This window comes from Xenopus tropicalis, chromosome 7, assembly GCF_000004195.4.
Source record: "Xenopus tropicalis strain Nigerian chromosome 7, UCB_Xtro_10.0, whole genome shotgun sequence".
NCBI classification, from domain to species: Eukaryota; Metazoa; Chordata; class Amphibia; order Anura; family Pipidae; genus Xenopus; species Xenopus tropicalis.
The window spans coordinates 5,995,708-6,020,494 of NC_030683.2; the positions used below are offsets into that span (position 1 = coordinate 5,995,708).

General features: G+C 50.2%; 1 protein-coding gene across 1 annotated transcript in view; it reads right to left on the minus strand.

Moving 5' to 3' along the window:
* Positions 1-24,787, minus strand: part of fam204a (family with sequence similarity 204 member A) — an 85,610-nt gene that overhangs the window by 7,544 nt on the left and 53,279 nt on the right. Inside the window, exons 2-6 of the mRNA XM_031905738.1 lie at positions 12,767-13,084; positions 6,499-6,586; positions 6,119-6,164; positions 4,831-4,930; positions 4,510-4,599 (exon numbers count right to left, since the gene is read on the minus strand). Coding sequence (XP_031761598.1) covers positions 4,510-4,599; positions 4,831-4,930; positions 6,119-6,164; positions 6,499-6,586; positions 12,767-13,084 — 642 coding nt within the window. The remainder of the gene's footprint in view (positions 1-4,509; positions 4,600-4,830; positions 4,931-6,118; positions 6,165-6,498; positions 6,587-12,766; positions 13,085-24,787) is intronic.

Genomic DNA, 24,787 nt, shown 5'->3' on the forward strand with positions numbered 1-24,787 from the left:
CACCAACGAGTAAGGGGCAATACACCAAGGAGTAAGGGGCAATACACCAAGGAGTAAGGGGCAATACACCAAGGAGTAAGGGGCAATACACCAAGGAGTAAGGGGCAATACACCAAGGAGTAAGGGGCAATACACCAAGGAGTAATGGGCAATACAGGAATGGACAGACAGTATGGAAGGATATACAGAAACAAGGAAGATGTTGGTTGACCAAAGCCAAAGAGAGGAGGAGAATGGGCCCCCCAATTGAAAGGACACCTCTGTCAGCCAATCAGCATGGGAGGTGTTGCCCCCACGTTTAGCCTGAGACCCCCGTCTCTGGCTGGCGTGCTGCAGAGAACTCGCTATATACCAACAGTGGTGGTGTTTCCAGCAATGTCTTTATCTCCGTTCTTAGTAAGAAAGCTTATTAACACGCTTTGAACTTAAAATCACATTTACAATTATGTGCCATCAACAGTTTTATAAGCTAATTAGAAAAAAAAAGATTAATTAATGACTAGCCTGCTAATAAAATGGCAATCATGAAGAAAGAATCCAAGGGTGCTAAGCTTCAACTACCACCAATTAAGAGCTAATTACAAACAAATTATATATGTGTTTTGCTGTGGGCTTTAATTTACTAAAATGGTTTTAATTAAAAGAGAAAACATGCTGATTAATTTGACTGCAGAAAAAATCTACAGTATAAACCGAGCATTGTCTCTCTGTAATTAGACTTGTAACGGCCAAATCTCTCCTTGCATTTCTCTGTCTGTCAGGCGATACCGGATGCTGCCGCCAAACGCGCCGGCGCTGCTCTTCCCTTTAATGGCAGTTATTATCCGCCATCTGCTCTACAGCCGATCCCAAGAGCTGACACACTCGGCCCGATCCTTCATACAAATAATAATGCCATTTCCAACCCAAAGCCTCAGAGAGCGCTGGCTATTTGGCCTTTATAACTATGAGGCGCCGCAGTCATCTGCCCAAAGTATCTGAATCTGCCACATGTATGGGGGTCACTGGGCTTGGGGATATACTGACCTGCACCTCCATGCAGTGCTCTATATGATTTCACTGACTGCTAATATCCTTATCATTTACAGTAGGGGGTACATTATCCCTTATAATACATGAGTGATACTCAGAGTTCCCTGTATAACTCAGCCTGCAGCCTTGTGCCTTTATATGGGGGGCACAGAACCCCTCAGTGACTGCTAATATCCTTATCATTTACAGTAGGGGGTACAGTATCCCTTATAATACATGAGTGATACTCAGAGTTCCCTGTATAACTCAGCCTGCAGCCTTGTGCCTTTATATGGGCACAGAACCCCTCAGTGACTGCTAATATCCTTATCATTTACAGTAGGGGGTACATTATCCCTTATAATACATGAGTGATACTCAGAGTTCCCTGTATAACTCAGCCTGCAGCCTTGTGCCTTTATATGGGGGGCACAGAACCCCTCAGTGACTGCTAATATCCTTATCATTTACAGTAGGGGGTACAGTATCCCTTATAATACATGAGTGATACTCAGAGTTCCCTGTATAACTCAGCCTGCAGCCTTGTGCCTTTATATGGGGGGCACAGAACCCCTCAGTGACTGCTAATATCCTTATCGTTTACAGTAGGGGGTACATTATCCCTTATAATACATGAGTGATACTCAGAGTTCCCTGTATAACTCAGCCTGCAGCCTTGTGCCTTTATATGGGGGGCACAGAACCCCTCAGTGACTGCTAATATCCTTATCATTTACAGTAGGGGGTACATTATCCCTTATAATACATGAGTGATACTCCGAGTTCCCTGTATAACTCAGCCTGCAGCCTTGTGCCTTTATATGGGGGGCACAGAACCCCTCAGTGACTGCTAATATCCTTATCATTTACAGTAGGGGGTACATTATCCCTTATAATACATGAGTGATACTCAGAGTTCCCTGTATAACTCAGCCTGCAGCCTTGTGCCTTTATATGGGGGGCACAGAACCCCTCAGTGACTGCTAATATCCTTATCATTTACAGTAGGGGGTACATTATCCCTTATAATACATGAGTGATACTCAGAGTTCCCTGTATAACTCAGCCTGCAGCCTTGTGCCTTTATATGGGCACAGAACCCCTCAGTGACTGCTAATATCCTTATCATTTACAGTAGGGGGTACATTATCCCTTATAATACATGAGTGATACTCAGAGTTCCCTGTATAACCTGTATATGGCCTCAGTGACACACTGCCTGAGTTAAGCTAAATAGGGGCTATACTTTAATAGTTCAGGGCTGGAAACCAGTAGAACCCCCCAGCAGTCTGCACTCAGACAGATTAAGATTTCCCAAGTGGGTTCTCCCCCTCTGCTGAGCTAAAAGCCCCTAAGCGTTGCTGTCTGACAGAAATGCATTTGCCTGGGACTCTCTATATTAAGGCAAAGGCAATTAAATGAGGGAAATTATATGCTGTTACTCAGTGATCCTGGGAGAGACACAGGTACCCCCGACTGCTCTTCCCTAAGGTCATACATTATTAGACATTCAGGCACCCCTATAGGTCTAAAGTGCACCAGTCTGTGTTGCACCGGGGGCGACGCTGGGCCCCGACATGTCTCTGTGTCATTACAAGCTTGTTATCCTTCTATCATCCTCTCAGCTCTCACTTGGGAAATATAAATATTTTCTTACTTATGTCCAACCAGCACCTACATACCTCATTCCCCCTGCTGTACATGAGTAAGGATCCTGAGCCCTATTGCCCTGTATCAGCTTGCATGGCTGCCCCAGGGGCTGCACAGTATATGATCCGGGTCACTTCCCAACCTCGGCCGCTGGCGTGGCCCCATCTCACTCTCTGTAACCGGCGGCTTGTAATCAGGACGTGTAATTATCCCGGCATTAGGGATCTAAATAAACAAACAGCCGCTGCTGGGCCTTCTGCGCTGAACCGACGCCATCTTGGTACTGATCGGCGGTGTTTGGTCAGAGGGGATAAAGGCTTATAGCAAAGCTGCGCTTCTAAGTCTTCTAATCGGGACCCCAGGCAAGCGATGCACTGCTGTGTGAGGAGCGATAACGCACTGCGCCTTCAAATTGACCGACGTGTAATCTCTCGGCAAAGAGAGACCCTGCCAAACGGTTACAGAGACAGCTCACAAGGTCACGTCTGCCTCCCAAAGGTTGGGGTATTGCCCTGACTGATCAGCGGCCGATATATTGTCCGGTTACCTGGTTCATGTGTTTATCTGGCAAAGGGTTAACCCCCCCCCCGCGCGCATCCCACTATGTTTGTATGATTTGTTTTCCCGGCCGCGCTCTCGCCCATCAAAGCGCTCCCTTCCAAGCCACTATTTAACGGCTTAGAAATGTTATACAGCAGAAATTAGTCTCACCTATTAGCACAGGAACTGGATTAAAGCTCCCTGAGATCTCTGCCCCACAGGGGGGGCTTTATCAGCGTGTTCCAGTAGCTGCGGGTTTTTGGGGGGAAGAAGTGTCGGCGCGGCGGTGAGAGCACTCGTACGACTGTGGGGCAGCGGCGCTTCAGGGCCAGCGCCTGGGGGTGCAAAGAGAGAGGCGACTTGTTCCTGTACTGACGGACTAGTGCCGAGGGGCTGTAACCAGGTGAGACCCCGTGTAACAACATTTAGCTTCCCTTCCTTATGGGCAGGGAGATTCTCAGCGGGCAGAGATACCCCCCCCCCACCCCGTGTAAACTGATGGCCAATGTCATGCCAGGGCCGGGCAGGGATGTGCACCACTGGCCTTCAGTAAGGGGACGGGCTGAACAGAAAGTAACAATAATATATCATTGGAGCCTCACTGAAGAATAGTTTTTGGCTGCCGGGGTCAGTGACCCCCATTTGAAAGCTGGATAGAGGCAAAAGAAGGCAAATAATTAAAAACTATAAAAAAATAGATAATGAAGACCAATTGCAAAGTTGCTAGGAATAGGCCATTCTATAACCTACTAATAAAAAGGTGAACCACCCCTTAATAGTTATTAAAAAATTGTAATTGTTAGTGCCCAGTAACAGTAACCGTGCCAATTGCCCTAGCAGCTTATGTGGGTAACTAGGGGCATTCTGACACCACCTCCGGGGCTATTAATAACTGTGGGCATTTTAGCACCCAAAATCACCCTGTGTGCCCCTGCCCCTCACATATAAAGGGGGTGCACGTGCTGTCCATACGTAACTAACACGCTCATGTATACGCCTAGTAGGCACATAGGGGCGCCCAGGCCCAGAACGGTGGGGTTGTGTCAAAGGGGGGGGTCGAGGGGGGGTAATTATAACCTGATACCTGTAAGTAAAACTGGGGCAAACCATGCCCTATGAGTGACTTCCTGCGCAGAGCTACACTCACAGGAAGTCCAGCTGAATAAACCGATACACACAGAAGGATAAATGGAGAAAGGGGGCGTGTCTGTGTGTGCCAAATGCATCAATGCAACCTGCTGCATCTGTTGCACAGGGACACGGTGCTGCTTTGCTCCCCGGGGCAGAGGGGGAATGGAATGTACTTGCCTCGCGAGTGGCCAATCTGTCGCTGAGTTTCTCAGCCGTTTCCATGTCTCCGAGCGTCACTGCGGCGTCTATGCTCTGCTCCAGGCGCGACTGCAATAGAACAGGAATCCTGCTCGTTAATCAGTTGGGGGTTAATAGTAGAGGCCAAATCTGCCCACACATGCTCAGATCTGGTTGTAAGATCCAAGAAGCAAACCCAGGGAACAAAGCAAGTGGGATAAACGTTAGCAATCATTTCATACTGGGCACAGTATGGGCCCCCTCCCCCCCGGGGTCACAGCCCCCAATAAGGAGCCAGATAACTGCATTACTAACTGGTACCTTTTTCATGACTTTCTGACAAACAGGAGGCTCAAACTGCTCATGGATTCCAAAGTACGGCTGGAGGGCCTCCAGGGCCTTTATTTCCACGGGAGATGGGCTGAAAGTACAGACACAAAGAACTCAGGAGCACAGATACTCTCAGGGGCAAACCTGGGACCCCTACATACCGGGCTCTGTGGGACCCCTACATACCGGGCTCTGTGGGACCCCTACATACCGGGCTCTGTGGGACCCCTACATACCGGGCTCTGTGGGACCCCTACATACCGGGCTCTGTGGGACCCCTACATACCGGGCTCTGTGGGACCCCTACATACCGGGCTCTGTGGGACCCCTACATACCGGGCTCTGTGGGACCCCTACATACCGGGCCCGTGGGACCCCTAATACCGGTCCGTGGGACCCCTACATACCGGGCTCCGTGGGACCCCTACATACCGGGCTCCGTGGGACCCCTACATACCGGGCTCCGTGGGACCCCTACATACCGGGCTCCGTGGGACCCCTACATACCGGGCTCCGTGGGACCCCTACATACCGGGCTCCGTGGGACCCCTACATACCGGGCTCCGTGGGACCCCTACATACCGGGCTCCGTGGGACCCCTACATACCGGGCTCCGTGGGACCCCTACATACCGGGCTCTGTGGGACCCCTACATACCGGGCTCTGTGGGACCCCTACATACCGGGCTCTGTGGGACCCCTACATACCGGGCTCTGTGGGACCCCTACATACCGGGCTCTGTGGGACCCATACATACCGGGCTCTGTGGGACCCATACATACCGGGCTCTGTGGGACCCCTACATACCGGGCTCTGTGGGACCCCTACATACCGGGCTCTGTGGGACCCCTACATACCGGGCTCTATGGGACCCGTACATACTGGGCTCTATGGGACCCGTACATACTGGGCTCTGTGGGACTCCTACATACCGGGCTCTGTGGGACCCCTACATACTGGGCTCTATGGGACTGGTACATACTGGGCTCTGTGGGACCCGTACATACTGGGCTCTGTGGGACTCCTACATACTGGGCTCTGTGGGACCCCTACATACCGGGCTCTGTGGGACTGGTACATACTGGGCTCTTTGGGACTCCTACATACTGGGCTCTATGGGACTGGTACATACTGGGCTCTTTGGGACTGGTACATACTGGGCTCTTTGGGACTGGTACATACTGGGCTATATGGGACCCGTACATACTGGGCTCTGTGGGACTGGTACATACCGGGCTCTGTGGGACCCCTAAATACCGGGCTGCTCACATTACTTTACCTTTGCGACGGCTCCGGATCCCCTGTGCAACTTCCTTTAGATTTGCCTGAAAATAACAAATAGACAACTGATAGCTACAGTCATCGTGTTTATTGATATTTATCGAGTTTCTCTATAAAGTTTAAGCAAAACAATATGGCAGCTCCCACCCTCCCATAGGCATGAATCAAAATACATAGAGAGTAGGAATATTATTGCCCCTATTAGCCCCATACTATACATGTACGGGGCAATGTGTGGGTGCAATCATTGGTACAGTCTGTGCCCGGGGGAATACCGAGAGTCACCCAGACACAACTTATAAGAAGCCCCTCCCCTGCGGATCCCAACTGGATCTCTGCTAACATGGGGCAGAACTAAAACAGAACCCGAGGGCCCACCTTTACGGTTCCTGCGCCGTCTCCTCTTCTCTTTTTGGTTGCCCTGCGCCTTTAACTGGCACCGTTTCTTTTGGAGATCCAAAAATTTCTGTCATAAGAAGAGATAAAAAGAAAAATGGCTGAATTCTTACTTGATCAGAAGCCACATCCATTGGGTACCCAAATACCCTGTAATAACACTTTCTTTATTTTCCATCTCTCTACCATTAAATCCACTACCTCGTTGCTAGGATAAATGGTGCCCTAACAACCAGACTGTTACATTTCAAAATGACAAATATCCCTTTTAACCAAAGGGTAAGTGTGTGAGCTCCCATGATGCATCAGGAATGAGACCTGAGCCCCTACTAAAGGCTTCACTGTCAGTGAGTTAATAAAGTGATGGGAGAGGTGAGTCCGGGCCCCAGGGGCCCCTGGCACGCTGAGCTTTATTATCTTCCCCAACATCTGCAGGGAAGCGGCCATTAATCTCTCATTCTGTCAGGTTCTGACCCGGGGAGGCTCGGGTTTCAGGGGCGATACGGACGCACGGCTCATCAGTGATTTATTTTCGGGCAGCTCCATCTTTATTAGCCTAATTAGCCCATAAACTTCAATGGCATTCCCTTCCTCCGGGATCAGGGCATATTTATTATTAGTGACACTACCCCCCCCCCCCCCCCCCAGCTTACAAGAGCAATTGCTGTCAGAGGTGGAATCTACCACTCAGGGCTAATTGGGGGGCAGGAGATCAGCACAGCAAAGGCAAATACCATTGTAGCATTAAAGGGCCAGTAACATGTTGGTTATACAGGACTTGTACCTCTAGGACATGGACGGGCCCATTTATATAGGGCTAGGCACTAAGGGCCACAGGATCCCAGTCTATAGGGGCCCCCATTGGGCCTGAAGAAAGGTTCTGAATGTCACACACGTTAGGCCCATGTTCTATTCGCTACTGGCGCAATTGGAAAGTGAAGTTCCCCTTTACACATGAGTTAGATGTTAAGTGAGTGAATATGTGGGGCGGGGGGCCCTCCAGCTGTGAGTGCACAAAGGCACCGGAGGGGCAGCGAGTGTCACTGGTACATCAGCCTGAGATCAATCAGCACCCCCGCCCAACGGTGATAAGGATATAAGAGTAGCTGCGCCATTATACATGGCTGATCTTTCACGTACCGGGACATCATCGCCGCGCCTTCAGATCCTTTAATGTCAGCAGATTGGCACGGCCACGGCAATTAGCCACATGTCTGATGCCAACGAGCCACCCTCCTTCATCCCCCCAGCTGGCAGATCCTCCTCACACAACTGCAACTCTCTCTAAACCTTATGCCCCAAACCTCCCAAAATACATAAAATCTAATGTTATATTTGCTATAAGGTATAAAAGTGGGGATTTATTGTCCTTATATTTAGCTAAAAAGTCCCTCAGGAGTCAGAACCAGCAGTGCAGAGAAGGGAAAGGGACAGACACAGTGACAGTTACACATAACTATAAACCCAGTGAGAATGAGGAATGAATGGATATTGGGGAGTTGTATCAGGAGTCAGAACCAGCAGTGCAGGGAAGGGAAAGGGACAGACACAGTGACAGTTACACATAACTATAAACCCAGTGAGAATGAGGGATGAATGGATATTGGGGAGTTGTATCAGGAGTCAGAACCAGCAGTGCAGGGAAGGGAAAGGGACAGACACAGTGACAGTTACACATAACTATAAACCCAGTGAGAATGAGGAATGAATGGATATTGGGGAGTTGTATCAGGAGTCAGAACCAGCAGTGCAGAGAAGGGAAAGGGACAGACACAGTGACAGTTACACATAACTATAAACCCAGTGAGAATGAGGAATGAATGGATATTGGGGAGTTGTATCAGGAGTCAGAACCAGCAATGCAGAGAAGGGAAAGAGACAGACACAGTGACAGTTACACATAACTATAAACCCAGTGAGAATGAGGGATGAATGGATATTGGGAAGTTGTATCAGGAGTCAGAACCAGCAGTGCAGGGAAGGGAAAGGGACAGACACAGTGACAGTTACACATAACTATAAACCCAGTGAGAATGAGGAATGAATGGGTATTGGGGAGTTGTATCAGGAGTCAGAACCAGCAGTTCAGGGAAGGGAAAGGGACAGACACAGTGACAGTTACACATAACTATAAACCCAGTGAGAATGAGGGATGAATGGATATTGGGGAGTTGTATCAGGAGTCAGAACCAGCAGTGCAGGGAAGGGAAAGGGACAGACACAGTGACAGTTACACATAACTATAAACCCAGTGAGAATGAGGAATGAATGGATATTGGGGAGTTGTATCAGGAGTCAGAACCAGCAGTGCAGAGAAGGGAAAGGGACAGACACAGTGACAGTTACACATAACTATAAACCCAGTGAGAATGAGGAATGAATGGATATTGGGGAGTTGTATCAGGAGTCAGAACCAGCAATGCAGAGAAGGGAAAGAGACAGACACAGTGACAGTTACACATAACTATAAACCCAGTGAGAATGAGGGATGAATGGATATTGGGAAGTTGTATCAGGAGTCAGAACCAGCAGTGCAGGGAAGGGAAAGGGACAGACACAGTGACAGTTACACATAACTATAAACCCAGTGAGAATGAGGAATGAATGGGTATTGGGGAGTTGTATCAGGAGTCAGAACCAGCAGTGCAGGGAAGGGAAAGGGACAGACACAGTGACAGTTACACATAACTATAAACCCAGTGAGAATGAGGAATGAATGGGTATTGGGGAGTTGTATCAGGAGTCAGAACCAGCAGTGCAGAGAATGAGGAATGAATGGATATTGGGGAGTTGTATCAGGAGTCAGAACCAGCAGTGCAGAGAAGGGAAAGGGACAGACACAGTGACAGTTACACATAACTATAAACCCAGTGAGAATGAGGAATGAATGGGTATTGGGGAGTTGTATCAGGAGTCAGAACCAGCAGTGCAGAGAAGGGAAAGGGACAGACACAGTGACAGTTACACATAACTATAAACCCAGTGAGAATGAGGAATGAATGGGTATTGGGGAGTTGTATCAGGAGTCAGAACCAGCAGTGCAGAGAATGAGGAATGAATGGATATTGGGGAGTTGTATCAGGAGTCAGAACCAGCAGTGCAGAGAATGAGGAATGAATGGATATTGGGGAGTTGTATCAGGAGTCAGAACCAGCAGTGCAGAGAATGAGGAATGAATGGATATTGGGAATTATATTTGCTTTTATGAGGCAAAATGCCATATTTGGGTTTATATCCCCTTTAAGAAGCACACAGAGCAAACCCACAGATAAAGGGCTGTTTATATTGGGGGGATGTTCCCATTTGGGGTTCAGCTCAGCAATGATACAATGAATGGGCAGAGGACAGAAAGAGGCAATAGGGGAGACTATACGCCCAGTTTGGGGACAAGCGGTGCACCCATGGACCAATGTGGTTCTGGCCCAGTGGGATTTTCCAGCCCTCCCGGTGGGTACCTGCCGTTCCCTGGCCATATATCCCCTCGGGGGGCTGCTGTCTGGCCCTGTGGGCACCATGTAAAGCAGGAGCTCAGGCTGTATTTGCTCACGTACCCAGGTACTGCCCACTCCCATGTCTCTCACTGTGCCCAGAGCATTCCGTCCCTGCCCCGGTGCCTATATATCTATAGGGCTGTACATGCAGGTAATGAGCAATGGGAGGAACCAGCCCCCCCCCATAGGGATAAATACAGATATTATCCTGTAGCAACATATACTGCAGCGCTGTACAGAGATTATACATCATTCCCATCAGTCCCTGCCCCAGTGAGCTTACACTCTAAGGTCCCTATCACATTCCCATCAGTCCCTGCCCCAGTGAGCTTACACTCTAAGGTCCCTATCACATTCCCATCAGTCCCTGCCCCAGTGAGCTTACAATCTAAGGTCCCTATCACATTCCCATCAGTCCCTGCCCCAGTGAGCTTACACTCTAAGGTCCCTATCCCATTCCCATCAGCCCCTGCCCCAGTGAGCTTACAATCTAAGGTCCCTATCACATTCCCATGAGTCCCTGCCCCAGTGAGCTTACAATCTAAGGTCCCTATCCCATTCCCATCAGTCCCTGCCCTAGTGAGCTTACAATCTAAGGTCCCTATCACATTCCCATCAGTCCCTGCCCCAGTGAGCTTACAATCTAAGGTCCCTATCACATTCCCATCAGCCCCTGCCCCAGTGAGCTTACATCTAAGGTCCCTATCCCATTCCCATCAGCCCCTGCCCCAGTGAGCTTACAATCTAAGGTCCCTATCACATTCCCATCAGCCCCTGCCCCAGTGAGCTTACAATCTAAGGTCCCTATCCCATTCCCATCAGCCCCTGCCCCAGTGAGCTTACAATCTAAGGTCCCTATCCCATTCCCATAAGCCCCTGCCCCAGTGAGCTTACAATCTAAGGGCCCTATCCCATTCCATCAGTCCCTGCCCCAGTGAGCTTACAATCTAGGTCCCTATCCCATTCCCATCAGTCCCTGCCCCAGTGAGCTTACAATCTAAGGTCCCTATCCCATTCCATCAGTCCCTGCCCCAGTGAGCTTACAATCTAAGGTCCCTATCCCATTCCCATCAGTCCTGCCCCAGTGAGCTTACAATCTAAGGTCCCTATCACATCCCATCAGTCCCTGCCCCAGTGAGCTTACAATCTAAGGTCCCTATCACTTCCCCATTAGTCCCCTGCCCCAGTGAGCTTACAATCTAAGGTCCCTATCACTTTCCCATCAGCCCTGCCCCAGTGAGCTTACAATCTAAGGTCCCTATCCCATTCCCATCAGCCCCTGCCCCAAGTGAGCTTACAATCTAAGGTCCTATCCCATTCCCATCAGTCCCTGCCCCAGTGAGCTTACAATCTAGGTCCCTATCACATTCCATCAGCCCTGCCCAGTGAGCTTACAATCTAAGGGCCTCCCATTCCCATCAGTCCCTGCCCAGTGAGCTTACAATCTAAGGTCCCTATCCAATTCCATCAGTCCCTGCCCCAGTGAGCTTACAATCTAAGGTCCCTATCACATTCCCATCAGCCCCTGCCCCAGTGAGCTTACAATCTAAGGTCCCTATCACATTCCCATCAGTCCCTGCCCCAGTGAGCTTACAATCTAAGGTCCCTATCCAATTCCCATCAGTCCCTGCCCCAGTGAGCTTACAATCTAAGGTCCCTATCAGATTCCCATCAGTCCCTGCCCCAGTGAGCTTACACTCTAAGGTCCCTATCCCATTCCCATCAGTCCCTGCCCCAGTGAGCTTACACTCTAAGGTCCCTATCCCATTCCCATCAGTCCCTGCCCCAGTGAGCTTACACTCTAAGGTCCCTATCCATTCCCATCAGTCCCTGCCCCAGTGAGCTTACAATCTAAGGTCCCTATCCCATTCCCATCAGTCCCTGCCCCAGTGAGCTTACAATCTAAGGTCCCTATCCCATTCCCATCAGTCCCTGCCCCAGTGAGCTTACAATCTAAGTCCCTATCCCATTCCCATCAGTCCCTGCCCCAGTGAGCTTACAATCTAAGGTCCCTATCCCATTCCCATCAGTCCCTGCCCCAGTGAGCTTACAATCTAAGGTCCCTATCACATTCCCATCAGTCCCTGCCCCAGTGAGCTTACAATCTAAGGTCCCTATCACATTCCCATCAGTCCCTGCCCAGTGAGCTTACAATCTAAGGTCCCATATCACATTCCCATCAGTCCCTGCCCCAGTGAGCTTACAATCTAAGGCCCCTATCCCATTCCCATCAGTCCCTGCCCCAGTGAGCTTACAATCTAAGGTCCCTATCACATTTCCATCAGTCCCTGCCCCAGTGAGCTTACACTCTAAGGTCCCTATCACATTCCCATCAGTCCCTGCCCCAGTGAGCTTACAATCTAAGGTCCCTATCCCATTCCCATCAGTCCCTGCCCCAGTGAGCTTACAATCTAAGGCCCCTATCACATTCCCATCAGTCCCTGCCCCAGTGAGCTTACAATCTAAGGTCCCTATCCCATTCCCATCAGCCCCTGCCCCAGTGAGCTTACAATCTAAGGTCCCTATCATATTCCCATCAGCCCCTGCCCCAGTGAGCTTACAATCTAAGGCTGGAATGTAACCTAGGCCCAGTGAATACATAGAGAAGGAATGTTCTAAACCCTGTAGGAGTTAAAATCCAATCCTGTTCCGCTTGTAGAAAGCGATATGGCAGCTCCTACACATACAGAGGAAAGTTGCGCAGCCAGGAAGCTATAAGTAGAATAAGCACAGGGGGCAGAAGGCCCTGAGGTACCTACATTATAGCAGCTCTCGGCTATTCCAGGCGGGCAGGCTGAATGTCCGGGTTCCGGTTTGGGATTAAGCTCTTCCCCTTCCCCCTCCTCACCCTCAGAGAGATCACTCTCCGCCATTCCCGGCGGTAGCAGGCCGCTCCACATCCCCACAGGTACACAAGCGCTAGGCAGACGCCATCTTGCTTTCCTGAAACTATAAAGGCGTCGCTTGCGAAACGTCCAATCAGAAGCGTCGAACCAAAGATGCAGGGCGATAACGAGGCGTGGAACGCTCAATAGGCCGCTTGCGTTCCCGGAAGAAAAGATTTGTTTCCAAGGCGACTGGAATGGATTGAGCACACTAGAAATATTATATATAGCCAAATATCAGTGGTCTCTTCTACCTGTACCAATTACAATAGAAATAAATATCTTCCTATATAATAATAATAATAATACAATTTATAACCCAAAGTTCAGGTGCTTGTCAAAAATTGGGGTTACCTCAGCACCTTATATTTTCCAGCTTGCAATTTAAAATGCAAGCTAACCCGGCAACCAAAACTACACTTGGTCCACGTTGTGACTATTATTTATCCTTATTGTTCTCCTTTTTATCGTCGACTCTAAATTCCAAATCACTGGTTGCTATGATTAGTCAGGCCATAGCAACCAGATGAAGAACAAATATATATATATACACAAATAACTGCCAATTGCCAAATAGAATATCATTGTGTAGATTGTGCTAAAGTTAATTTCAAATGGACGTAACCAGGAACAACCTGAGCCTCACAGTATGAGCCATTTGTTTGCAGGGCGGCTGGGCAACTGCTTGACCAACACCGGGCATGGCCTAGATTTCTTGTACCGACTGTGGCCCCAGGTTTCCGGCTGCCCCCTGCACCGCTGCTCTGGAGCTGAGCTGTTTCTAAATATATCTATTGCTTCTCCAGGGTTGGACTGGGCCAATGGGACACACTGGGAATAAACCCGTGGGCCCCGTAGACCCACACCCTATCCCTGCCGGGAAGCATCATCACTTCCTGCTGACCGTCCTCCAGGGTCCAACTGGGCCGCCGGGACACCAGGAAAAATCCCTAGTGGGCCCCGGCCCTAGTAGGCCCCAGCGGCCCAGACCCGACCCTTCCCGGCACTCCCTCGCCCGACCGTTCCTCCCATGACACGTTAAATTTAGGCGCACTCAGGTGGAGGACCCTGCGGGGAGAGTTAGGGGGGCCCCTGCGAGGGGGGGGTTAGGGGACACGGCCGGCGGGGCACCTGCAGGGCCCCTGGAGCGGAAGCCCCGGTGGGCCCTGCACCCCCCAGTCCGACCCTGCCTTCCTCCCCCTATCACTCCTAGGCAAGTATGAGCTAAGTGTGTTTGGGCAAAGGGAGTGATGGCGGGGGGACCTTACACACCCCAGTCCAACGCTTCACCTCCCTAGTAAGGGGGGGCATTTATTACCCTTTCTCATATAAAACAGAAAGCAGAGCAGCATTTTCCATCCATAACTGCCCCACTGATTCCATTCGCTCCTGTAGAATTATCCAACCCCCCATATTACTGGCTGGTATATCAGCAGCGAGCGCTTGTTTGTTTGTTCTATGAGAATCCGGGAGCCCCATTCTGCCCACGCTGGAAATGTTCCAAACGCTTCTGCCGCGTCTCCATTCAAACGGCAGTAATTAAACCGGAGGGCACGGCCATTGTTTGATGCCATTGTCTGGGCGCATTAATCTGCAGCGCGGCGAATACGAGGGCAGGCGCGCCAGTAATTGGAGAGCGAGCATCAGTTTCAGGCAGCGGAAAGGAGACGCCATTAGCCTCTTTTATTTGTTACCTGCGCTGTTGGGCCCGGGCAAGCGATGCCATTACAGAGGGATTTGTATCCCGGGCAGCGCCAACGCCGCTTACAAGCAGATAGCTGCTAAATGCATGTCTGCGCTTTGTCTCTGCAGTCGCTCTGTAAGTGCAGATAAGTGATAGAGCGGCGTTGCCGGGGAGAGCTGCTTGTTCTATTGCTTGTTCTACTGCTTGTTCTACAGCTTGTTCTATTGCTTGTTCTACTGCTTGTTCAACCCTCTTTGGCACTTCTGTATGGAAATTCTGTAGGAACGTCTGTACCACAATGAGAACGCACGTCCTAAGGCTGCCGTGTAACTGCTGCACTCAGTAGGCCAGCTGTTTAATGTCCCAGGCTAGAGAAACATAGAAGGACCATTAGTGTCAACTACATTCAGATTTTGCCCTGCTGAGGGCTGATGAGTGTGAAACAATATGCCCTTCTATGGTTGCCAGCAGGTGTATTCATTGCAGGGAGAACAGCTCGTCTATTGGTCAGGGGTGTCCAGCTAGTGGCCCTCCTGCTGCTGCTGAACTGCCAGTATTTTACCAACAGCACTGGGAGGAGATGTCCAACAACACCTGGAGGGCTGCCACTCACACTGGGGCAGGGATAGGGGGGCTATGAACAGTTACCCCCCTAACTGCTCTCTGAGGGTTAATAGCGGCACAGCGGTGACCAATGAACTGGTGCAAGCATTCTACTGAAGCTGCCATAGCGGATTTCTAGGCGTGAGCTATAACGCTCTCTCAGGTCAGGGGGGGCTTGGTTAGGAAAGGGGGCTTGCTTTGTTATAGTCATAGAATACTAAATATATAAACCTTCTAATTAGGGATGCACCGAATTCACTATTTTGGGATTCAGTCGAACCCTGAATCCTTTGTGAGAGATTCGGCCAAATACCGAACCAAATTCCCTACTTCTAATACCAGAGTTCAGATCAGGGAATCTTCCCGCTGAGAGGAGAATATGCACTGGCGCAATGAGATACAGTGGCGCAATACCCCTAATCACCCTGCCCCGGGCAGCCGCACAGTCTGGCACTAACTCTAAAGCACTGGGCACTGGGTGTAGTTGCAATGTACATCCAGCAGGGGGACGGAGGGAAAGATGGAATAAATGTAATGAGGGCTGCTAATAAAATATAATAAGTATATTGCTATTATATGTCTCATAAGCGTTTGTAACATTCATATTCGTATGTGGGCCCTAGTACAGTGGGTGGGCACTAGTACAGGGGGCGGGCACTAGTACAGGGGGCGGGCACTAGTACAAGGGGGCGGCGCAGATGAACAGAAATAAGTTTAATGGACTTTACTTTCTATTAAAGGCAAACTTAGACCCTGCAAAATGATTTGATTCAGAATGATATACCATGTGCATATGAAGCTTATTGGAACTGTTCAGTGGGGCGTAAGCAGCCCCCCATCTTGGATCTATAATTCATTCATCTTTTGTGTGCCAGTGGCACTGCCAGGGTCAGACTGGGGGTGCAGGGTCCACCGGGGCTACTGCCCTGGGGCCCCGCACCCCCCAAAGGTACCACCACCAGATGAGTCTCCCGCAGAGGCCCCTGCCGCACACCCCTAATGCATCAGGAGAGGACATTGGCGGTCAGGGGAAGCAGCAACAGGGTCAGGTCTGGGCCACCGGTGGCCCAGTCAAACTCTGGGCACTGCACATGCTCAGTGGGCTCTGGGCTGCTGGGGAGGAGCTGAGCTTAGGGGGGGAAATTATCATTAAACACAAAGTGAGGTCATAAAAGCTGAGGCTAGAGGGCTAATTGCATCTGATGCAGACTGCACTCATTTCTATGCTGCCATGTAATGTAAATATATACCGTATATTGTGAGTGGATCCCTAAGCCCAGAGCACATGCTGGGAATCAGCAGAAGAGAAGATGGGGGGCTACTGGGGGGCATATTCAAAGGCACAGATCTTCCCTGCTAAAGGGCTAGGAGGGGCCCTGGGCTGGTACATAATGTGCAGCATTTGTTAAGCTTTTACTCACCTTTAAGTGCAAAGTCAAGTCATTAATTTTGTTATTTGGATTATAAATGATTGTACTAATCATCCCCCACATTACAAAGAGCTGGCCTATTGAATACAGCAAGTGGCTACACAGCACAGACTGCTGGTCAGAAATGGTACTGCAGCCCAAATGTGTGTGTGTGTGTTTTATCAGAGGGATTACCTCTAGTCTCTATCGCGATAGAACCCAGAGTGGGGCTAAAGGGCAGTTTCTATTCACTCGGAAGGGGGCGCTATAATCAGCCCGGAAGGCTCAGCACCCAGGGGTCTCTCATGTATCCTGTGTGTGGGGAGAATGGGGGGCAATGAGGCTGTCAGATAAACCAATCATTTAGGAGCAATAATTAGCGGGGGGGGGGGGGGGGGGGTCTGCGCTGGGCGCAATTTGAATTGAACTTTAATGAATACAGCCTCTATCTCTGTAAGTGCAGATTCATTAGCGCAGATTTACATATAAAGTGGCTGATATCTCTCATCGCAAAGGCTGGGGCTCATGGGGCGCAAATTCAGCGCAACAAACAGATAAATACCCTCCCCACAAGGGGAACACTTTTCCCTCTCCCTTTGCTTCCCCTTTAAATCTCAGCGCAGAGTCTAATTACCCTCACAGCTAAAATAATGCGATTAGAGAGAATCATTTGGCGATATAATTACAAGTAAAATTGGTCGCACACAATCGCCAGATACTCGGATCGCTTGACCCGCACCGGAAAGTGAAATAAATCCTCTCTCTATTGCAATTGGTTGTTATCGGCCGTAAGTGGTGTTTGCGCAGCCGGGCCAATTTGCATTGTAATGCGGCTCCACACACGGAGGGATGGGAGGGGGGAACCGCCGGTGCCGCTGATTGGCGCAGCTCCGATCGTATTGAGAAATCGCTCAGGCGTGAAGTTCTGCCTTCGCCTCTAAGCGCTTATTGGCTACTAATAAATGTCATTATGGCCATTAATCATTTATTAATGTGTATTTACACCCAGCGGCGCCCCCCCCCCCCATATAAACTCTCCCTGCTCAGAGCAGCAGCTGATCCGACCCCTTATCCTTATAGCCCCCCCTATCATTATAGCCCCCCCTATCATTATAGCCCCCTGGTGCATCTATGCTTTGTACCAGGTATGGGAAGTAATACAGGGACACTTAGTTCTGCCAGTAGCACTTGGGGGGGCCTAGACTGGCAATCTGTGGGTACTGAGAATGGGGGGGGGGGGGCTGTAAGGTGCCACAGACAGTCACTATTTATTGGGCTGGGGGGGGGCTGTTTGTGCCTCTGGGTACTGGGAATGCCAGGGGGGCTGTAAGGTGCCACAGACAGTCACTATTTATTGGGCTGGGGGGGCTGTTTGTGCCTCTGGGTACTGGGAATGCCAGGGGGGCTGTAAGGTGCCACAGACAGTCACTATTTATTGGGCTGGGGGGGGGGCTGTTTGTGCCTCTGGTACTGGGAATGCCAGGGGGGCTGTAAGGTGCCACAGACAGTCACTATTTATTGGGCTGGGGGGGGACTGTTTGTGCCTCTGGGTACTGGGAATGCCAGGGGGGCTGTAAGGTGCCACAGACAGTCACTATTTATTGGGCTGGGGGGGGGCTGTTTGTGCCTCTGGGTACTGGGAATGCCAGGGGGGCTGTAAGGTGCCACAGACAGTCACTATTTATTGGGCTGGGGGGGGCTGTTTGTGCCTCTGGGTACTGGGAATGCCAGGGGGGCTGTAAGGTGCCACAGACAGTCACTATTTATTGGGCTGGGGGGGGGCTGTTTGTGCCTCTGGGTACTGGGAATGCCAGGGGGGCTGTAAGGTGCCACAGACAGTCACTATTTATTGGGCTGGGGGGGCTGTTTGTGCCTCTGGGTACTGGGAATGCCAGGGGGGCTGTAAGGTGCCACAGACAGTCACTATTTATTGGGCTGGGGGGGGGGCTGTTTGTGCCTCTGGGTACTTCACTATTTATTGGGCTGGGGGGGCTGTAATCTGTAAGGTGCCACAGACAGTCACTATTTATTGGGCTGGGGGGGGCTGTTTGTGCCTCTGGGTACTGGGAATGCAGGGGGGCTGTAAGGCCACAGACAGTCACTATTTATTGGGCGGGGGGGGCTGTTTGTGCCTCTGGGTACTGGGAATGCCAGGGGGGCTGTAAGGTGCCACAGACAGTCACTATTTATTGGGCTGGGGGGGGGGCTGTTTGTGCCTCTGGGTACTGGAATGCCAGGGGCTGTAAGGTGCCACAGACAGTCACTATTTATTGGGCTGGGGGGGCTGTTTGTGCCTCTGGGTACTGGGAATGCCAGGGGGGCTGTAAGGTGCCACAGACAGTCACTATTTATTGGGCTGGGGGGCTGTTGTGCCTCTGGGTACTGGGAATGCCAGGGGGGCTGTAAGGTGCCACAGACAGTCACTATTTATTGGGCTGGGGGCTGTTTGTGCCTCTGGGTACTGGGAATGCCAGGGGCTGTAAGGTGCCACAGACAGTCACTATTTATTGGGCTGGGGGGGCTGTTTGTGCCTCTGGGTACTGGGAATGCCAGGGGGGCTGTAAGGTGCCACAGACAGTCACTATTTATTGGGCTGGGGGGGCTGTTTGTGCCTCTGGGTACTGGGAATGCTGGGGCCTCAATTCATGCCTATAACTGGCTTTGGGTGCCAATCAAGGGTTTTTATTCCATTTGTTTCCCAGTTCCAGACTGACTATTGGCCAAACAGGCAGCGGGGGTATCAAGCCGACAGTTACCCCAGGCAGAAGGTATTATAGGGAATTGGGATGGGGCCCAAGTGCTTTTATGTGCCGGCGGATGTGGGGCGAGTGCAGACAGGGAGTCTCGGCCCTGCTCTCGCTTTATCTGATCGCCTGACAGCAGATCAGTCAGTGCCTCGGAGGCAACGAGCTCTTGATGTTCCCCCGCGCGGTTCAAGCGCGTGCTTCCCTGACACGACACGGGATAAGTGTGCGAAGATGGGAGCTGTCGTCGTACGGCAACAAAGCTGCTCCTCGGGGTTTAGATGTGGTTGAAGTGCGGGCGCCGTGACTCAGCGAGGGGCTAATGTTACCGACTCTTGGCAAGCGCGCAGCCTTCCTGCATTCTCAGGCCCAACAGCCACTTTGATCCGGATAAAGCATGAAATATCCGAGCCCCACAAATCAGGGCAGGACCGGAGTCTGATAAACCCACCGCAATTACCCCTCATGCTGGGAAATACCATCGCCTGAACTGGGACATGTGTGACATATTTCGTTATGTTCCCCGGGTCCCCGCGTTGGCTGCAGGATTTGGGTGTTAGTTCCTGAGCCGTTCCCAGTGGAACGTTATTATAGTCGCTTATAGGGCAGGTTCATTGGGCAAAGGGCAAATAAAACCTTTTGCCTAATGGAGGCTTATTCTCTCTTTTACAGATGGGGGCTTTGTGACCCAAGGCATCTGATGGGTGCCACAACCAGCCAAGAACTGAATGGGAAGCACCACAGGGTGTCCAGCAGTCCACCTGTGATAGATGCTCTAGATAAGTTCTAGATGGTTCTAAATGGGTTTAAAGTAGAGGGGAGAAACAAAGATCTGTGTGAAGACAAAAACTGGGTGGATTGACGTCTCAGTCAAGCCTGAGACTGGACATGGTGATGTCCCAATCAAGACCAAGACTGGATAAGTCACAACGATGACCAGATGGGGTGATGTCCCAGTCAAGGCCAAGACTGGATAAGTCACAACAATGACCAAATGGGGTGATGTCTAAGTCAAGGCCAAGAGAGGACAAGTCACAACTATGACCAAATGGGGTGATGTCTAAGTCAAGGCCAAGACTGGGCAAGTCACAACTATGACCAGATGGGGTGATGTCTAAGTCAAGGCCAAGACTGGATAAGTCACAACTATGACCAGATGGGGTGATGTCCCAGTCAAGGCCAAGACTGGGCGAGTCACAACTATGACCAGATGGGGTGATGTCCCAGTCAAGGTCAAGACTGGATAAGTCACAACTATGACCAGATGGGGTGATGTCTAAGTCAAGGCCAAGACTGGATAAGTCACAACTATGACCAAATGGGGTGATGTCTAAGTCAAGGCCAAGACTGGGCAAGTCACAACTATGACCAGATGGGGTGATGTCTAAGTCAAGGCCAAGACTGGATAAGTCACAACTATGACCAGATGGGGTGATGTCCCAGTCAAGGCCAAGACTGGGCGAGTCACAACTATGACCAGATGGGGTGATGTCCCAGTCACTTCTCTTTCAGGGCCAAGTTTCCCTGCTCTTACAACCAGTTGCCCAGGGGTACCATGTATAAACCAAGCAGGAGCCCAGGCTGATTCAGTAGAAATGTAAAGCAGAGAAATAGCAGCTGTCAGGTCGGGGGCCGCCGGTGGCTCTGATCGCTAGATTAGCACCACAAATAGTTCCTGAAAGACGGGATTTTTTCATGTCACTTCACACCGTTTCCCTTTGATGGATCCGATAAACATCCTGCAAACATTGCCCTTTATGTTTGGCCCCAAGTCTCCCAGTGTTTAGTGCCTGTCAGCACCGAGCTTTTCCCTTAGCGCCTCTACCTTATAATGACCCAGGTAAGTGTTTGAAGTTTCAACACAAGGCCGAGTGGGACCCGCAGCACCCATCATAGGCGCATTACAGACTCATCAGTCACTGCTTAGGGCTCCTATGTGATATATCTGTCCTAATTGTATTTATAGCATCAGTGTTGTGTGTCAGTAGTGTTTAACCCCATCCAGGGTGCAAGCAGTGGCAAGTAGGGAGAGAGAATAGCCTCTGGGAAAGGACTGTGGCTGTGGGATAGCGGGTATAGTAGGGAGAGATGGTGCCTATAGTAGCAGTGGGGGGATAATAGCCTCTGGGAAGGGACTGGGGCTGTGGGATAGCAGGTATAGTAGGGAGAGATGGTGCCTATAGTAGCAGTGGGGGGATAATAGCCTCTGGGAAGGGACTGGGGCTGTGGGATAGCAGGTAATAGTAGGGAGAGATGGTGGCCTATAGTAGCAGTGGGGGGATAATAGCCTCTTGGGAAGGGACTGGGGCTGTGGGATAGCAGGATATAGTAGGGAGAGATGGTGCCATGTAGCAGTGGGGGATAATAGCCTGGGAAGGACGGGCTGTGATAGCTGGGAAGCAGGTAGTGGGAGATGGGCAAGTAGCAGGGGGGAAGCCCTGGGAGGGACTGGGGCTGTGGGATAGCAGGTATAGTAGGGAGAGATGGTGCCTATAGTAGCAGTGGGGGGATAATAGCCTCTGGGAAGGGACTGGGGCTGTGGGATAGCAGGTATAGTAGGGAGAGATGATGCCTATAGTAGCAGTGGGGGGGATAATAGCCTCTAGGAAGGGACTGGGGCTGTGGGATAGCAGGTATAGTAGGGAGAGATGGTGCCTATAGTAGCAGTGGGGGGATAATAGCCTCTGGGAAGGGACTGGGGCTGTGGGATAGCAGGTATAGTAGGGAGAGATGGTGCCTATAGTAGCAGTGGGGGGATAATAGCCTCTGGGAAGGGACTGGGCCTGTGGGATAGCAGGGTATAGTTAGGGAGAGATGGTGCCTATAGTAGCAGTGGGGGGATAATAGCCTCTGGGAAGGGACTGGGGCTGTGGGATAGCAGGTATAGTAGGGAGAGATGGTGCCTATAGTAGCAGTGGGGGGGATAATAGCCTCTGGGAAGGGACTGAGGGCTGTGGGATAGCAGGTATAGTAGGGAGAGATTGGTGCCTATAGTAGCAGTGGGGGGGATAATACGCTCTGGGAAGGGACTGGGGCTGTGGGATAGCAGGTATAGTAGGGAGAGATTGTGCCTATAGTAGCAGTGGGGGGATAATAGCCTCTGGGAAGGGACTGGGGCTGTGGGATAGCAGGTATAGTAGGGAGAGATGGTGCCTATAGTAGCAGTGGGGGGATAATAGCCTCTGGGAAGGGACTGGGGCTGTGGGATAGCAGGTATAGTAGGGAGAGATGGTGCCTATAGTAACAGTGGGGGGATAATAGCCTCTGGGAAGGGACTGGGGCTGTGGGATAGCAGGTATAGTAGGGATAGATGGTGCCTATAGTAGCAGTGGGGGGATAATAGCCTCTGGGAAGGGACTGGGGCTGTGGGATAGCAGGTATAGTAGGGAGAGATGGTGCCTATAGTAGCAGTGGGGGGATAATAGCCTCTGGGAAGGGACTGGGGCTGTGGGATAGCAGGTATAGTAGGGAGAGATGGTGCCTATAGTAGCAGTGGGGGGATAATAGCCTCTGGGTATAGTAGGGATCCCACAGACAGCCCAACACTCAGTAGAATTACTATTTATTGACACATTACCTGCACAATATATATTTATAGTTAACAAAGATGAGAGAATACTTGAGCACTTTTGACCTTATTAGCAGTTTTTGGGACCCTTGTTGCCGGGGACAACGAGCTGCATGTGACCATACGAGCCGTTCCTCGGACCCTCGCAGGTACTTTGCCCGCAGACGGGAGAAACTTTCAAAGTGTGCAGACGCCTGGGCCGCGCGGCCCCTCCAGCGCCAACCTCCCTTCTCATTACACGCTTGCAACACACAATTTCATGTCCTTTTTTTTTATCTGCAAGAAACCTGCTCCTCAATAAAGTCTTCTGACAGATTTGCCCAATGCTTTCACTGCGGATAAGGAGAGGGAATAATTGCAACACACTCATCTTCCCTTTGATGTGCTCATTTTATTTCTTCTGCTTTCGCCTTCAAGCTTCGCCGTTTAAAAGGGAAACACTTTTTATGTTTCTATTCATTTTTTTTTTCCACCACAATACGATAAAGAAATCGGGAAAAAAAGGAGAGATTTACAGAGGTGAAGAGCAAAGCCATTTTGTAGCATTACGCCATGACTCTTATTTTGCCGCTTTTCTTTCTTTTGTGATTTCGGCGCCGGAAAGATGGTTCTGCTTTTGGGATCGGAGGGTTTAAGTGAATCGGCGCTGTGGGACTGTGTCCATACGGGTCACCTGTTTCCTACACTCGCAAAAAAAAAAAGAAAGAAGTTTTGTAGTTGTTTTATGGTGGCGGAGAGATTCGAACTCTTGACTGGTAGTGCTTGAGCTTAGGGTTCAATTCCAGGCAGGACAACATCCCAATAGGAAGTTTATTCAAAAGTGTTTTATAAAAGTTTGTGAATCGGCGTTGTGGGACCGTGTCCATATGGGTCACCTGTTTCCTACACTCACAAAAAAAAAAAGAAAGAAGTTTTGTAGTTGTTTTATGGCTGGTTATGGTGTCGGAGAGATTCGAATTCTTGACTGGTAGTGCTTGAGCCTAGGGTCCAATTCCAGGCAGGACAACATCCCAATAGGAAGTTTATTCAAAAGTGTTTTATAAAAGTTTGTGAATCGGCGCTGTGGGACCGTGTCCATATGGGTCACCTGTTTCCTACACTCACAAAAACAAAAGAAAGAAGTTTTGTAGTTGTTTTATGGCTGGTTATGGTGTCGGAGAGATTTGAACTCTTGACTGGTAGTGCTTGAGCCTAGGGTTCAATTCCAGGTAGGACAACGTCCCAATAGGAAGTTTATTCAAAAGTGTTTTATAAAAGTATTTCATAATGTATTTGATATTTAACTGTATAAATGGCAATAAGTGTATTCAAACCACCTTCAGGGTGACATAAAACATCTATAAGGCTGATCAGCACAGAAAATACCTGCATGTCGGGCAGCCAATGATGTGAATCGGCGCTGTAGGGCCATATCCATACGGGTCACCTCTTTCCTACACTCACAAAAAAAGAAAGGAGTTTTGTGGTTGTTTTATGGCTGGTTATGGTGGCGGAGAGATTCAAACTCTTGACTTGCAGTGCTTGAGCTTAGGGTTCAATTCCAGGCAGGACAGTATCCCAATAGGAAGTTCTATCCAAAGTGTTTTAGGAAAGAATTTCATAATGTATTTGGTATTTAACTGTATAAATGGTAAGAACTGTAATCAAACCACCTTCAGGGTGACATATAACAACTATAAGGCTGATCAGCACAGCAAATACCTGCATGTCAGGCAGCCAATGATGTGAATCGGCGCTGCAGGGTCATATCCGTATGGGTCACCTGTTTCCTAGAGTGGCAGGAAAGAAAGAAGTTTTGTAGTTTATTTATTCCTGGTTATGGTGGCAGAGAGATTTGAACTCTTGACTTGCAGAACTTGAGCCTAGGGTTCAATTCCAGCCAGGACA